The 18,251-nt window shown below is 42.7% G+C and overlaps 1 protein-coding gene across 3 annotated transcripts in view; it reads left to right on the top strand.

Moving 5' to 3' along the window:
• The window catches only part of SCAR (wiskott-Aldrich syndrome protein family member 3 SCAR), a 360,993-nt gene that overhangs the window by 219,601 nt on the left and 123,141 nt on the right, over positions 1–18,251 (top strand). For all 3 annotated transcript variants that reach the window (XR_011017601.1, XM_067137453.2, XM_068225425.1), the window contains one exon: positions 17,646–17,949. Coding sequence is in view for 2 of the 3 variants with exons in the window: in XM_067137453.2 (XP_066993554.1) it covers positions 17,676–17,949 (274 nt within the window). In the remaining variant the exon portion in view is untranslated. The remainder of the gene's footprint in view (positions 1–17,645; positions 17,950–18,251) is intronic.

The following is an 18,251-nucleotide window of genomic DNA, read 5'->3' as shown; positions in this document are numbered from 1 at the left end:
CCCATTGCTCAGGTAATAACACTTCATACGTTGGCCTTACCGTCATAGCAGTAGTGATTCTTACTTGTCATTGTTTAAATGTTAAAGTTCAGATTATCTTGGATAAAAATGTGTTGTGTTGCTGTCACATGGCAAATACGACACCGCCTAAAGGATTATTCTATGAAAGAAAATTCATGGGTAAAAATACCTGGTTAGCGTGATTAGCTGCCACTCCCGGAGGCCCGGGCTCGATTCCTGGCCCTGCCGAAATTTCAAAAGTGGTACGAAGGCTGGAACGGGTTCCACTCAGCCTTGGGAGGTCAGCTGTGTAGAGGGTGCATCGATTCGCACCTCAGACATCCTCGAAGTGGTTTTCCATAGTTTCCTACTTCTCCAAGTAAATGACGGGATGGTAACTAACTTAAGGCCACGGCTGCTTCCTTCCCTCTTCCTTGTCTGTGCCTTCCAATCTTCCCATCACACAAGGCCCCTGTTCAGCATAGAAGTTGCGGCCGCCTTGGCGAGGTACTGGTCATCCTTCCCAGTTGTATCCCCGACCCGCAGTCTCACGCTCCAGGACACTACCCTTGAGGTGGTAGAGGTGAGATCCCTCACTGAGTCCGAGAGAAAAGCCAAACCTGGAGGGGTAAACAGAGTAAGAAAGAAAGAAAGAAAGAAAGAAAGAAAGAAAGAAAGAAAGAAAGAAAGTAGGTAAATACCCGAAATAGAAACGGAAAACTAAGATGAGAGTGCTACCACCTTTTAGCCACTCCGTAGTTTTGTCCTGGTCTACAGAGAATTCGTGAAATGATAGTGTCCCTTTGCTCTTGTTTTTTTCCTGTTCAGAATACAAAATAGGCACACAGCAATATACTGCGAGCTGGTGAAATTTTGAATAGTTTTGTCCATTTGTTCTCCAATAGGACGCTATATCCATCTTCTTCCATTCCACAATTTTGCTTTAAATATCTTTCCAGCTCATCTGTTGGAATAGGAGCATCATGAACGTCAGTCCACGAAGAAAATTTCATTACTTTGGCAGGTTGTAGCATAGTCGTGGAGTGCGATGACACGAAAACATTAGAATGCTCGTCATTCAAGCACACCTCGTTCAACGTAAGTTTTTTATCTAATCATAAAAAGACAAAATCAGTCCGACTCCTTTAACCTATACTAATATAATAAAGATAATAATAATAATAATAATAATAATAATAATAATAATAATGCTATTTGCTTTTACGTCCCACGAACTACTTTTTTGGTCATCGGAGACACCGAGGTGCCGGAATTTAGTCCCGCAGGAGTTCTTTTACGTGCCAGTAAATACCGACACGAGGCTGACGTATTTGAGCACCTTTAAATATCACCGGACTGAGCCAGGATCGAACCTGCCAAGCTGGGGTCAGAAGGCCAGCGCCTCTACCGTCTGAGGCACACAGCCCGGCATATAATAAAGAGAGAGCGCGAATTTTGTTAGTTTGTGTATATCTGGAGGGTAATCTCAGAAACTACTGGACCGATTTTAAAAATCCTTTTTAAAATGTAAATATACATTATCCCTGAGATACATGGGCTGTATATTATTTTCAAAATAATTCGAGGTGGGGGGTGACGGGGGAGATATCAAAATAATAGGCTAATATAGGCGAAGTATCGAATTTGTCGTGCAACGACGAGACTAAGCTCATTTTAAGCCCCTTGATCCAAAGAACAAACCTCGGTAAGCCCTACGGGCCCGAAAACCATGTTTCAAGGCCCTAAAACCGACCATTATGGAGATATTGGTGCCACACTACCCCTGCTCTCGGAATTGGATAAGGAAATGAACTGCCGTAACCATGGCAACGCCAGCTCCAGGATTCTACAGCAGCGATATTATGCGTTTACGTTTGGGCATAGCTGCCAACCAAAATTTGTACACATAATCCCTGAGCATATCTACAATATATCTCGAAAACTTAACATGTTACAAACGTGAAGTGGTATTTATAATCTCTTTTTAAAATAAATAGACATGTATTATTTTGTTTTCGGAAAAGACACTTAAGGAAGGGGGGAGGGGAGACTGAAATGGGGGCTGGCGTGAATTCGTAAGATGAGCGTATCTACAATATATCTCAAACACTTAACACGTTACAGATGTGAAAATTGATCAATTTTTTGAAAAACCACTTAACGTGGGGGAGGGGAGGGTCTGAAAAGCGGGTTGAATTAATTTTATTAGGGTACTGATATCTCAAAAACTGAAGTTGTTACAGACGTAAAAAAATGGTATTTAGAGTCTCCTTTAAGAAGAAAGAAATGCGTATTCTTTTAGTTTTAGAAAATCCACTTAAGGGGGGATGAAAGGACTGAAATATTAGTTGAATTATTTGTATGAGGATACTTATATCTAAAAAACCTAAAGATATTGCAGACGTGAAAATGGGTATGTATTTGAAACCAACTTTAAAAATTAAAAAAACCCACTCATTTTTGGGGGTAAAATTAACTTCAGTTGGGGGGTGGGGGTGAAATCGGTGTTGAATTATTTTCATGAGGATACAAATATCTCAAGAACTGAAGATGTTACAGTCGTGATAATTGGTATTTTGCAGCTCCTTTATAAATAAACACGTATTTTTTTGTTTTCGGAAAAACCACCTAAGAGGCTGAAAAGAATTGAAAAAGCAGGTGAATTTTTAAAATGAGTACCGGTATATCTACAGTGTATGTCAAAAACTTTACATATTACAGACATGGAATTTGGTACTTGGAATGTCTTTCAAAAATAAATAAAATGTCACTCATTTTTGTTTTCGGAAAATCCACGTAGGTGGGGGTGGAGGAAGGGCTGATAAAGGGGTTGCATTCTTTTTATGCGGATACTTATATCTCAAAACCTGAAGATGTTACAGATGTGGAAATATGTATTTGTAATCCCCTTTAAAAAAGGAGAAACTTTTTTTTACTTGAGAGAAGACGTTCTCACGTGTACAGTTCTATGTCGCATGGTCATCTCAGCCCCAAAAGGCAATACCACACACTTGGTTTACAAAGAGTTTCTGGGGTAAATGAAACTCAGTTTTTCAGTGAGGTTTTATACTCCAGGGATTTTTAGATGTCTTAGTACAGTACCAAGGAACGATTACTTTTATCAAATTACGAAATCCACGCGAGAAGCCGCGGGTAACTGCTAGTGTGTACATAAAGTTCACTGCAGATCGTACAGCACACAAAATTAACTTCTTTCCAATTACCCTCAACTGCAGGCTTGAATACCATCCAAATACGACTTTTAAGTTTAGGATCCGGTTCAGAAGTCTTGTATTGTACGGTTTTTAGTTCGTTTGTTCCCCTTTTTTTTTTACTTCACGATTTTTTGCCACGGTTTCCTTTCTTTAGGATCTACAGTCCACATTCATTTCCGATAACAGGATAGACTGAGAAGTCACACTGAAAACCACAGCAAATTTGATCGGCTCCACTCGACCGTAATGCAACGCGCTCCGCTGACACGCAGTACACTGTACACATTGAAGCAGTCAGCCCATAGAACTACCACAGCGCTGTCCTTGGCTCACCGCGTACGAATGACAGAGCGCTGGCCCAGACCGGCCCGTGCGATGACGTCACGGGCTTCTTATGTTCGAGCCTTTCAAAGCCCATTGCAGCCTACTGCCGAAGCAGCTCATGGGCTGGGCCTCTCTGCAGGACTCTGCATCGAAGGTTTCCGGTGACGCAGGATGGGAAAGGTCTGGGATTAGAAAGGTAGCAGCCATGGCCTTATTTAAGGTACAGTCCCAGCATTTCCTGGCGTGAAAATGGGGAAACTACGGAAAACCATCTTAACGGCTGCCGACGATGGGATTCGAGTCAACCATCCCCCGAATCCAAGCGCATAGCTACGCGATACTAACCGCACGTCCAACTCGCTATGTCATTTTTGAAAATATGTATTTTTCTATCAGCAGAGGATTTTTTAAATCGTCATATTTTGTATAGGCTACCCGAGATGTACAGTAGCCCATTGGTTTTCTGATTCAACATACTGTTGGTTAAGTTATTGCGTCAGTCGGCTTACTTACTGTCCACATGATTGAAGTCTTGCGCAACGATGTGATATACGAACTGAGAGAATACTGAGCCGTTCTTCCCAATATAAAGCAGGTACTTTTGAGTGGTCATGAGCGTGACTCATAGTCATAGGCCAGGCTACAGTCGAGTTTAGGGTCCCGGGTTCGATTCCCGGCCGGGTCGGGGATTTTTACCTTAATTGATTAATTCCAATGGCACGGGGGGCTGGGTGTATGTGTTGATTTCATCCTCATCACGACGCGCAGGTCGCCTACGGGAGTCAAGTAGAAAGACCTGCACCTGGCGAGCCGAACCCGTCCTGGGATATCCCGGCACTAAAAGCCATACGACATTTCATTTCAATTGTCAAAGGTCAACTAAGTTATAATACGGTACTAAGATTCATTAAACTAATAAATAGTATAACCTAATAGCCTACCTACTTACTAGCTACTTTAGAATTGTTTTGACTACCTTTTAACACTGCAAATAAATCCATTTATTATTTAAACCTCCCTGTAAGAAGAGGACAGTGAATGCAAGTAGGTATTATTTTCAAATGAGCTGAGCTCGAGAGTCCATTATAGCATACGATTCTTTCAGTGTACCATGGCTCTGTATGTATTGCTTCAGAGGAAGTTCGGCTCGAATGTACCGATGATGAACTATCTCTGTGTGTGTGTGTGTGTGTGTGTGTGTGTGTGTGTGTGTGTGTGTGTGTGTGTGTGTGTGTGTCTCACTGATCCGTGACTGCGTACGATTCTTTTGGTGTGCCTTGGCTCACTGTATGTCTCGCTGGAGCGGAAGCTCGGCTCTCCGCCAGTGTCCAGTGTGCCGATAAGGAGCCGTGTGTGTCTTGTGTCTCACTGAGCCGTGCTGCACGATTCTTTCCGTGTACCATGATTCACTGTCCCGCTGCAGCGGAAGCTCGGCTCCCCGCCAACGTCCAGTGTCCCGCTAGTGAACCGTGAGTGCTCACTCAGCACTGTCCGCTGGGGTAAGCTGAATCGTGTGCCGTGAGCCTGCCGTTCCTGTGAATCGATTCACTCGGACACTTGAATGAATCGATACACTGCTTCGAATCATGCATTCAGTAGCCTACACTATCTGCAACAAGCTCTTACTGAATGGGCTTATGCCTTCCAGACCGTGGGATGGAAGTGAATGCAAGCAAAACCAAGGTCATGCAGTTCACCAAAGGAGAAAAAGTACAGCTTGAGATCAAGTGGAACAATGAGAATATTGAGCAAGTAGAACAAATTGAGTACCTGGACACCCTTTTCAGCGAGGATGGAAAATTAGAGGCAGAAATAAACAACAGAATTAGAAAAGCTAATCAAGTGTACTGTGGTATAAACAGCACAATCATAGGGAAGAAAGAAATTATTAGAAACACAAAAATGCGGGTATATTCATGCCGTGTACCTGCCAACCCTCTTGTGTGGTGCAGAGAGTTGGACGGTGCTTGAAAAACAGGAGAGTCATTTGGTCGCCGCTGAGGAGATATTTGCGGAAAGTTGCCGGGAAAACTCGAAGAGACCATATTAGAAACACCACAGTGAGAGATGAGCTTCAATAGGAGTCAATAATGGAAGTCGTTGAGAGGAGAGGATTGGGCTGGATTGGTCACCTACAAATAATGGAAGATGAAAGGAAAGCGAAGAAGGAGTGGCGAACCAGATCAACAAGAAGAAGAACACGAGGGAGGCCACGGATTGAATGGGAGGATTACATCTTGGGACTGATCAGGAAGCGAGGGAATACCCTGGGTGATGTTCAGAGAATGGTGCACGACAGAAGAAACTTTAATAAATGGCTGAAATGCCCCGACGCCTAACGGCACAAATGAGAAGAAGAATAATAAGAAAAGAGAGAGAGAGAGAGTGTGTGTGTGTGTGTGTGTGTGTGTGTGTGTGTGTGTGTGTGTGTGTGTGTGTGTGTGTGTGTGTGTGTGTGTGTGTGTGTGTGTGTGTGTGTGTCTCCAGCAGAATCTACGGAACGCAGAGATCTGACATTTTTAAGAAGTAGATGGAAGGGCTCAAAATGCACTTCGAAGGCGGAATTTCAATTTTCGCGTTCGTTGGTGAGTTATGAATAAAAAACCAGCGCAAAACGTGTGTTGGGATATGACAATCCATCGTGCTGTTACCAGGATTAAATACAGATTCACTGTCGCTAGGGAACGTACATAAGATAGGTAATACCAGTCAAGGAGCCATTTTAATTCCATGGCGTAGGAAGCCAATTTTCAGTCCCCGACACGACCTTATTCAGTCCCCAATATCTGGAATTATTTTTCAGTGTGTATGTGTATGATGCGTGTGTTGGGATATGACAGTCCATCGTACTGTCACCAGGATTAAATACATAGATTCACTGTCGCTAGGCAACGTAGATAGATAGATAGATAGGGTTTATTTTAACTGGCAAAGTTAGGGACACATGTCCCTGTCTTACACTTAACCAATAAATAAATAAATAATAATAATAATAATAATAATAATAATAATCGTAAGGCCTCAGCTACCGTGTGCAGACATTTCGACTTGACGCCATCTGGCTGTCTGCTCGTCAATTTCGACGTTCCGTTTTACTCTAGGTCCGCTAGATGGCAGACAGAGTAAACCGGATCTCTCTTGGGCGTCTATGGCTGAGATTTATTTCATTTTGTCGGGTAAATACGAAATGTATCACCAGAGATCTTTTACATGCCGACATCGTACGACATGGAGTGCCGAATGGAATTTTTTCCGCCCTTCAAAAATTCGACTACCTCTGCCGGGTTTGAACCCGGCTATCTTGGGATCCGGAGGCCGGCACTCTACCACGGATCCACAGAGGCAGCTACTTAACCAATGAAATACATAAATAACATAAAATAAAAATATTTGAATACTGAATTATAAAAAAAGACACAAACAGGGAACCACAGCTGAGTATTCTCTAACACTATTGATGAATAATAATAATAATAATAATAATAATAATAATAATAATAATAATAATAATTGTTACGGAGATATCCGTGGTAGGTAGAGGTGAAAGAAGGTGCGGGTGTGAATGGGTTTCAAGCTACGAAATTAACGTGCAATGTAAAATTAATTTAAAATTTAACTAGGTTATATTTTCTTTTCAAAAACAAGAGATAACAATCATAACAGGTACAGAGTAGCAAAAATGTAGGTACAATATTACTGGATTCGGGCTCAGTGCCCTTACTTCATAACTCTTGGGCAATCAGCCCCGCCTTACTCCAAAAAAAAATTTAGCCAAGGGGCAGAAAACCCCATTCATGCCCAGGAGCACTGGCTCCAAACATTACACATAAAGCCTGCACGAGGCATACAGAAACAAATTTCAAAGAGCGATCCGCTCTCAAAGTTGTAAGCCTATCACAAGGCCACACCAAACTCTACCTTCAAGCTGTCCTCTAAGGACGTATTCACAGGGGTAAAATACCCAACCTACGGAGGTCTATTACATGAAAAGAAGGTTGATTACATGACCTCTAAAATAACAATTTGAGAGGAGGCGAACTTGCACTCCTAATACACTTTGTTTTTAAAACCTAATCTGGCTCTGGGCCGCTAACGCAAGGGTTAATCCCATACTACAGAGGTGACTTAGAGAAGAACGCTTTACATTACATAAACGAAGAATAGTTTGAGAAAATAAGTTCACCTCAAAACAAATGTGAGTGGGAGCTCGAGAGGGTTAGCACTCTCTATCCCAATATGTAGCTTTACAAGAAAAAGATGAAAAGAGTAATTACATTTTAGGAAAAGGTTACATGATGGAAATGCTTCGAACCCGCCGCGAGTGTTAAACTGCCGACCTAGCAAGAAAAGAAGTTATTAATAGGCCATTACCTGGAGTTGAACGGCTGAAGAAGAAAGAGGCGCTTCCCGCCTCCTGCTATGTACTTAATACACTGAAAGATGGAACAGAAGTGGCCCGGAGACCCCAAAATCAGCAGTTTATATACTCTCGCGGAAGTTTCTAGGCGTTAGGGGAAAGAAAACACCCGCCCACAATGTTTTTATTGGATAGGACCCCGCAACAGATACAAGTTGGGGGAAGATACACCAGATTGGTCAGAAATTACTAAAAGAAATTCGGGATTGGATAAATCTAAAACAAGGGGAAAAAGAGGGGTATACAGCCAACTTAAACAATAACAGAAAGAAATTTAACAAGAAACAAACTTTTGAAATAAAAATTTCTCCAACAAAATAGTTCTTTGACTCCGCACTAGGGTGCGCTATTGTTGATCTTCAGTAGTGTCCTCTAGAAGAGAAAGTTCACACTTCTTACTTCAAGCGAAACAAAAACACATCAAAAGTGACACAGTTCAAAAACTCAAAATTTTCCACGTGGTGACATCTTCTGAGAAAGTAGAGAATTAATAGAATAGATAAAGTTCAACCTTCCTCCAGAAGAGGAGTTTCAACTGGCGCAACTTTTAAATAAACGGTGTAGAGGTGTACCGCCCGGTACAGACCTCCCCCCCCAAAAGTTCCTCCAGGGGTGACACATGAAATCAGTTTGAAACAAAGTCCAAGTAATGATGTTGATACGAAGATAGATAGCAGAAGCATTTACAAGATTTCTTAATTCAGTTTCAAAATGTTGTTGTTGCAGGTGAATGAAAGTCTTTATGTTTGTAGAATTTGAATTTCTGAAGATAAACTTTTAATACTTAAAGGTGAAGAAACATTTTGCAATGTCCACCAAATATTGTTGTTGGATTCCCAAGTGTAGTTATTGCTTATGGTGACTGTCCATGTAGTTGATGTAGATTGAGTCGGATGGCCAGACCGGCCGTTGCAGCTTGCGTCCAACGGAGGCCGCTCGGACCCCTCAAGTACCCTGAGATACCGCTCGCCCGCACTATGAGGGGAGCAGAGGTGTTGAAGTACGCCGCGCCCGCGGTGAACAGATACAGGCTGCGGGCATGTAGCAGGTCGTGCGCCGCACATCAGCCTTGGCCGGGAGGAGAGCTCCGGCTCGCCGTGCACATGTCGTCCTCGCTGGAGAGGAGGGGGCCCATCCCCCTCCCCAGTCGCTGCACGGCGCTGCGCGGCTGCGGGGGCACTGAAACATTAAAGCTAGGCGGCAGAATTGTGTTGGACTATCATCTTCTTTGAGGGTACAGGCTTGTGGAGAGGTTGAGGGGCCAGCGGCGTGTAGATATCCATGGCATTTACTATTATGAAGCCACAGTGTAAGGTGGAGCAGGAGACGGGAGCGTGGTAATGGCCGTGGCAAGAACAGGATGGCAGTTTAACGGGTCGGGGCAGGTTTTACACAAGGCTTACATCTAAAACCAAAATATTACAGAAGGGGCAGAATGCCTTAAAAGTGAAACTCAAAAAAAATATAACCTTCATATCCTTTCAAAATAATATGAAGCAAGTTAACACAGAAATTACACCGGTTTCACCTGGGACAGGTGAACTCTAAATATCCTCTCGGTGGCTGGATTACTTAGCAATAAGGTAACCGGCGTAAGAAAATCGAGAATGATACAAGGCCCATGAAATCTGGGGGCAAGCTTGCCCGCGGGAACAAAATTTTTGACCATAACCTGGTCACCTACCTTCAAAGTGGTGGGTCTCCGTCCACGATCATACCTTTCCCTAACCTTTTCATGAGACACTTTAAGATTGGCTTTAGCCTTCTTCCAAAGATCTTTAATGTTATCCGGATCTATTGTCTCGGGTAGAATGTCATTCAAAGACCAGAGGTTAGAGAGCGGCGAGTTGGGAACAAACTTGAACATCAAAGAAGCTGGAGTAAACTTGTGAGATTCATGAACCGCCGAATTCAAAGCAAAAGCTATCCAATGCAGGGACGTGTCCCACCTGGAAGGATCTTCATGATGATAGGCAATGAGTGCGGACCTGAGATTACGGTTAACCCGTTCAGCCAGAGATGGTTGAGGGTAATAAGCAGATGTAGTTACATGAGAGATGGACAAGTCAAAACAGAATTTACGAAACAGATTTGATGTAAAAGCTTTAGCATTATCAGATACAATGTATTGGCACGGACCAAAAGAAGCAAAAATAGAATTTAGGCAAGTAATGGTGGACTGAGCGGTGGCCAGCTTAGTCGGAAATAACCAAGAAAATCTAGTAAAGCCATCTACGCACACAAAGATGAACTTGTTAGCATTACCCTTTGACTGGGGGAAGGGTCCTACATAATCGATATACAGGCGTTCCATGGGGCGCGACGCTTGATGCGAAGACAAAAGGCCTACCTTGGTGGACATGGTGGGTTTACTGATCAAACAAGATTTACAAGCTTTTACAAGTTCACGGATTTCACCGTCCATACCTTTCCAAATGAACATTTCACGAATTTTTTCACGGGTTTTAAAGATTCCAAGATGCCCTCCTAATGGGGTCTCATGATAATACTTGAAGATCATAGGCACAAGAACCGCTGGCACGACAACCTTCATCATCTTATCATGCCTCGATGGGCAACATAAAACACCATTTCCTCAGAACATAAGGGACGACATGTTCCCCAGAAGAAAGGGTTTCCATTATCGGACCCAGCGTCGGATCTTCACGTTGGTATTTCTCGATATCCCTAAAGAGCATGGGAGCATCTGTTAGGATGGCATTAACCTCAGATAGTATGGACTCGGAAGGTGATGAACTGTCAACAGGTTCATGGGTCTCGACGTCGTTAGAAAACATACGGCTGAGTCCATCAGCAACAACATTTTCAGTACCTCTAATATGTCGTACATCGAATTGGAAGGCAGAAATACGGATGGCCCAACGGGCTATACGACCAGTACGACGCGGCCTACCTAAGACCCAGCTTAAGGCTTGATTATCTGTCTCAAAGTCGAATTTGACATGTTCCAGATAGAGACGGAACTTTTCTAAGGCAAATAAAACTGCCAAACCTTCAAGCTCATATATGGAGTACTTTGCTTCTTGAGCCGAGAGAGTCCTAGATGCATAGGCGATGGGGCGCCTCCCTAGTTCAGTCTCTTGAAGAAGGACTGCAGCTACCGCCGACGACGACGCGTCGGTTTGGACGATGAATTTCTTCGAGAAATCAGGCATAGCAAGTACAGGGGCATTACAGAGAGCTAATTTAAGGTCTTCAAAAGCGGCTTGTTGAGACGGTCCCCACTCGAATTTGATGCCTTTCCTACGGAGAAGGTTTAAGGGCGCCGCTCTATTAGCAAAATTAGGAATGAACTTCCTGAAGAAATTCACCATGCCAATGAACCTGGCGATACCTTTAATGTCCTTGGGAGGTTTAAAATCACGGATGGCCTGTGTTCTAGAATGATCGACTGCTACACCATCAGGTGACACAATATGCCCTAGGAATGACATAGAGGGCTTAGCAAAGGCAACCTTGGACAACTTAACAGTTAACCCAGCCTTACGAAGGCGATTGAGAACTTCTCGCAAATGATCTAGATGTTCTTCAAAGGTTTCGGAAAATACGACATCATCCAAGTAGTGATATAAGTACTCAAATTTGATGTCGGAAAAGACCCTATCTAGTAGCCTAGTGAGCACAGCTGCCCCCGTGGGGAGCCCGAAAGGCACGCGGTTGTATTCATATAAATTCCAGTCCGTGGCAAACGCTGTAAGATGTTTAGACTCTTCGGCAAGGGGAATTTGATTATAGGCCTGATTCAAGTCCAAGATGGTGAAGAACTTGGCCTTACGAAACCATGAAAAGCAAGAATGAAGGTCGGGAAGGGGCACAGATTGCAACACCACCTTCCGATTGAGAGCCCTGTAATCAATGACAGGCCTGAAGCCTCCTTGGGGTTTCGGGACTAGAAAAATAGGCGAAGAATACGCTGACTTAGAGGGCCTAATAATACCATCCTTCAACATCTGATCGATGATTTCTTTCAGAGCCTTCATTTTAGGTGGAGATAGCCTATACGGTGGAAAACGGACAGGAATCGAATCCGTGACCTCAATTTTGTATTCAATAAGGTCAGTAACACCAAGAGTATCAGAGAACACCTCGGGAAACGACTGACACAGTTTCCGAATACTATCAGCCTGCTCCTCAGGTAGATGTCTAAGGTCTAACAACATCTCATCCTGGGTAGGCGAAATAGATGAACATGATACAGAATTACACTTTAACAAGGGAATTCTACAATTGGACGCAAATTTGAATGTGCACGACCTACTCTGGAGATCGAGCACAAGACCAGTGTGAGAAATGAAGTCCGCTCCCAATATGATGGGGCAAGACAAACGCTTGGCCACAAACAATTTGATCTTCCATGTAAATTTAAAAACCCGAATTTTGACATGTAAGGAACCTAGAATTTCTAATGGAGATGAATTAGCCGAAACATATTTAACAGGAGATGAGTCATAGTCAGGGAGTTTACAAACAGATTTCAATTTAGAATACCAATCAGCCGAAATAATGGAACAAACACTGCCTGAATCTAAGAGAGCTGTTATAGGCTCGTTATTTAACTCAATCTTAAGAAAAGGAACAGGTGCGGGGGTATCCGCCGCAATCCTAAGACACTCTTTAGGGCATTCAAAAGATGAATTTGAAGGCTGGTCGTTCTCTGCATTTACAACCTGTTTACTAGGGGCTAAGTCTCGGGAAGATGGATTAGTCGACTCAGCCGACGCCACTAGTCACTTTTTATTATTGGCATAGCTGGAATTTGCACCAGAAGTTGAGCAGGAGGGGGTGCTATTTGAGTTTGGGCAATTCTTGGCGATATGTGAGAAGGCCCCACACTTAAAACAGCCTTGTGATGACCCTGCTCCATTCCTTGTCCCACTTGACTTGATCAGAGGGCACTTATTCCGCAGATGGTCAGGCGACCCGCAAGCATAACATTTACGGGGATTGACTGGTCGGCGAGGTGGAGGCCGAGTGTTACTAAAGGAAGGCGGGGGTTCTTTCGCGACACGCAAAGAATCGGCGTATCTAACTCCTTCCGCTGAGACGGCCAATGCTTCAAGTTCAGAGAAGGTTTGCGGACACGCCGCGAAACACAAATATGACCGGTAGGATGGCGAAATACCTTCTACAATAGCCTGCACAATCTGATCTTCAGGAAAGTGCAGAGCAAACACCCTAGTGTAGAATTTGATATCTTGAATGAAATCAGCCAAGTTTTCATCCAAGCGCTGTACACGGTAATAGTACTTCTGAATCAGGGAGGACCTGGCCCTAGCCGGGATGAAGTTAGCTAGCAAATGGGCATGGAAATCCTCAATAGATGATTGCTCGGCAATGGCTCTTACGATTTTATCAGAGAGAATACCAATAGCATACGGATAGATAATTTGCAAAATTTGACATGGCGAAAGAGAAAAAACAAGAGCATGATCCTGAAATTCCACTAGAAATCTTAAAAATGAAATTACATCACTGGTGGTGTTGACGGAAAACTTAGAGATACCTCTAAGCAACATTGCCAATGGATGAGGCAAGCTACTGAACCCAGGTGACATAGTCGTTAAAGGTTTCAATGGCAAAGAAGTTAATTCAGAGCGGATGTTACCCAATGACGCACGGCGTTCAGATTCGTTGTTCGATGGGGCAGAGATAGTTTGAGCAGCAACGGTTATCCTATTGACTTCTCCCTGAGGAGGCTCTTCCTCGTTACCTACATTCACCGTGGCGGGTTGATCAGTTTTGGGAGGAACTTCGCCGGTTAGCAATTGAGTGACCTTATTAGACAATTCAGAAATAGTTTCAAGGAGCGTATTAGCGTCCTTCCTCTGAACGTCATTCACCTTTAGAGACAACAGATCATTAACTCTATTTGCAAAGTGATACAGCCTGCCTTGCACACGCTTAATTTGATTAGGAGACGGATCGTTTTCATCAAAAAAGCTGACTACAGATGCTAGCCCAGTAATATTCTCGACGATCGTGGAAAGAGAGTCATCAATTTCTTTCTCTCCCAAATTGGGGATGGAAATGGGCAAATCAAGGGACTCTCTAAGCTTGTTGGTGTCGATTGCCACCGTGCCTCCAGATTGCACATTTCTGATAGTTAACTCGTATATCAACTCCTCTTTGCGCAAATAGTTAAGGAGGAGAACATCGCGAGGGCCGGGCATGATGACAGAACAATTTTGAAAAACTCAAAAAATTCCAGCAACTGAGAAAATTATTCGAGTTCGAATCAAAGCAATGTTTAGCCGTCAAAAGGGGCTAAATTGAGACCCATTCAACCACGCTCTGCTACCACTTGTTACCGTGTTTTAGCGGTAGGTAGAGGTGAAAGAAGGTGCTGGTGTGAATGGGTTTCAAGCTACGAAATTAACGTGCAATGTAAAATTAATTTAAAATTTAACTAGGTTATATTTTCTTTTCAAAAACAAGAGATAACAATCATAACAGGTACAGAGTAGCAAAAATGTAGGTACAATATTACTGGATTCGGGCTCAGTGCCCTTACTTCATAACTCTTGGGCAATCAGCCCCGCCTTACTCCAAAAAAAAATTTAGCCAAGGGGCAGAAAACCCCATTCATGCCCAGGAGCACTGGCTCCAAACATTACACATAAAGCCTGCACGAGGCATACAGAAACAAATTTCAAAGAGCGATCCGCTCTCAAAGTTGTAAGCCTATCACAAGGCCACACCAAACTCTACCTTCAAGCTGTCCTCTAAGGACGTATTCACAGGGGTAAAATACCCAACCTACGGAGGTCTATTACATGAAAAGAAGGTTGATTACATGACCTCTAAAATAACAATTTGAGAGGAGGCGAACTTGCACTCCTAATACACTTTGTTTTTAAAACCTAATCTGGCTCTGGGCCGCTAACGCAAGGGTTAATCCCATACTACAGAGGTGACTTAGAGAAGAACGCTTTACATTACATAAACGAAGAATAGTTTGAGAAAATAAGTTCACCTCAAAACAAATGTGAGTGGGAGCTCGAGAGGGTTAGCACTCTCTATCCCAATATGTAGCTTTACAAGAAAAAGATGAAAAGAGTAATTACATTTTAGGAAAAGGTTACATGATGGAAATGCTTCGAACCCGCCGCGAGTGTTAAACTGCCGACCTAGCAAGAAAAGAAGTTATTAATAGGCCATTACCTGGAGTTGAACGGCTGAAGAAGAAAGAGGCGCTTCCCGCCTCCTGCTATGTACTTAATACACTGAAAGATGGAACAGAAGTGGCCCGGAGACCCCAAAATCAGCAGTTTATATACTCTCGCGGAAGTTTCTAGGCGTTAGGGGAAAGAAAACACCCGCCCACAATGTTTTTATTGGATAGGACCCCGCAACAGATACAAGTTGGGGGAAGATACACCAGATTGGTCAGAAATTACTAAAAGAAATTCGGGATTGGATAAATCTAAAACAAGGGGAAAAAGAGGGGTATACAGCCAACTTAAACAATAACAGAAAGAAATTTAACAAGAAACAAACTTTTGAAATAAAAATTTCTCCAACAAAATAGTTCTTTGACTCCGCACTAGGGTGCGCTATTGTTGATCTTCAGTAGTGTCCTCTAGAAGAGAAAGTTCACACTTCTTACTTCAAGCGAAACAAAAACACATCAAAAGTGACACAGTTCAAAAACTCAAAATTTTCCACGTGGTGACATCTTCTGAGAAAGTAGAGAATTAATAGAATAGATAAAGTTCAACCTTCCTCCAGAAGAGGAGTTTCAACTGGCGCAACTTTTAAATAAACGGTGTAGAGGTGTACCGCCCGGTACAATAATAATAAAAGAAGAAGAAGAAGAAAAACCAGGATGAGAAGGAGAAGACGAACAAGAAGAAATCTGTCGCTCTACGAGCTCGTTTCATAGAGATATTTTGAGCACAAACTTTTAAATCTTCCGTGGTTTGATTTCTCTCTGACCTCCTGCGGAAGGAAGTTCCATTCACGGCTGGCCACAACAGTGAAGGAATTGTTGTAATTTGAGGAATAGCGAGCAATGTCGAGCTCAGCGCTCTGGTGTTTTTATCATGGTGTTCAGAAAGGGTATGAAATCGTTCATACAGGTAAGATGGGGATTGTAAGGTAAGGATTCGGTGCAGTGAAGTCAGGGTATGCAGCTAGCGTCTGTCGTCAAGGCGTAGCCAGCCGAGGTCGACGTAAGATTGGGTAACATGATCTGAAAATTTCAGATTACATATAAATCTTACACAAGCATTCTGTGCATGTTGTAGTTTATCTCGAAGCCCGGCTTTCGCGTCTTTGTAAACTACGTCACAATAATCGAATACTACCGAGCTCGATAGCTGCAGTCACTTAAGTACGGCCAGTATCCAGTAATTGGGAGGTCGTGGGTTCGAGCCCCACTGTCGGCAGCCCTGAAGATGGTTTTCCGTGGTTTCACATTATCACACCAGGCAAATGCCAAGAACTTACTCTGTCAATGTCATCAACAAGCAACATTTACAAGGATTACTCAGGATTTCCAAGTCTATCGACACATGTGATACAGATGAGTCTGTCAACTACACGACAGAGCTTTTGAACAACTTGGGAGTCATCTGCAATACCCTCGAACATCTTGGAGCGGACGATTGTGACATCGATTATCTTTCTCAGGAATATGAGTCCTCCTTCCCTTTCCAATGGAATATGACTCTCAGTGAATATCCACCATCATGATTGGACATGCCGCGGGCGAATTAGTATTCATTCCTCGGATTCAAATCATCCCGTTGGATATACCGTTTCAGTTTAGACGTCTACAGTTAGGTCCCTGTTTGAGTTTCACTATATGCATCAACAAGGCACAAGGACAATAGCTTGAAGTTGCAGGACTCCATCTTCGGAAACAGTGCTTCTCCAAATGTCAACTGTACATGGGTTGATATATATAGATCTATATACATCTTAGCTCCAAATAGAAGGGCACTTAATATAGTTTATCCGGAAGCTCTATAAGGAAAAAATAGTTTAAAAAAAATATAATATGGTCTTTTATATCGTTTTAATATTATTCGTGCCATCCCCCAACCAGTTATCTTAAACGTTAGGAGTAACAATAAAATAACATAGTTAATACAATTTATGTAAAAACTATGTGTATTAATAACTGTTGTTTAAATTTTGCTTTTAAATAAATGGTTTATGAACATCTAGCGGTTGAATTAATAAACGCGGGCGAAACCGCGGGCACATGCTGGTACAAAATAAACACAGAATTTTATATTTTTTCCATTAACGTAATTAAATTAATTAATTAATTAATTTAATGTGATAACTTAGAAGTGTTTCTTTTTATATCAGTTGTTCAAAGTTACCATGCATGAAGTTATAAAAAATATTTTAAAAATACAGAATGTTGCATTCTCTGTATTCACTTACTTCCATCATTTCTTTTTGCAGCTTAACTTATATTGATATACTCTGTAGTGAGTATTGCTGATCTGATGTACTTTTGTTTGCAAATTCTGTGGATGCGTTCTCTTAGTTAACATATTTGATGAACACTTGTACAATGACTGTATGAAGTTGAGATAATTTGCTAACATTGATCTCATGAATCTTGTGGCCATTGTATAAATGAATTATTTCATATTGAAACTTTACTTTTTTTAATGAGATCATAATGTTTCATGTCTTTTGCTTGTTGTTAGGTCATGCCGTGAAAGTGTGAGGGGCCCAGCATGCCGCTGCCTAAGCGTGTAGTTGAGCCGGTGCATGTGTCTCGTGGCACCATCCCGGAGGATTTCCCCCTGCCGTCTGAACTAGAGGCGGCTACGAATGGTACCTTGGCCAATACAGTGCGCCAGCTGTCCAGCCTCAGCCGACATGCTGAGGATCTGTTCGGAGAGCTTGCACGTGAGGCTCATGGCCTGGCTGCTCGAGCATCCTCTCTACAGACACGCATCGACCGTTTGGCTGTCAAGGTGACGCAGCTCGACAGTAATGTTGAGGAAGGTGGGTGTATGCATTTCTTCCATCATTATTGTCTCTGTGGGGCCATATTTATATGTGTGCGTGTAGATTAAATCTGTCCTTTTGGCGTTAGCTGAACAGGGAGTAGAAGCAGCCTACATCAACATAGTTAAGGACATATACGAATCATCTACTGCCTTTGTTAGTGTTAATGAAACAACTGAAGATTTTCCCATCCAGCGTGGTGTAAAACAAGTGGCCCCATCTCACCAAAGCTTTTCTCTGCAGTATTAGAAATGGCTATGTCCAAAATTCAATGGAAAGACGGAGGCATCAGAGTCAAT

The sequence above is a fragment of the Anabrus simplex genome, chromosome 1 (assembly GCF_040414725.1).
Source record: "Anabrus simplex isolate iqAnaSimp1 chromosome 1, ASM4041472v1, whole genome shotgun sequence".
NCBI lineage: Eukaryota > Metazoa > Arthropoda > Insecta > Orthoptera > Tettigoniidae > Anabrus > Anabrus simplex.
This window is presented reverse-complemented; position numbering and strand designations above follow the sequence as displayed.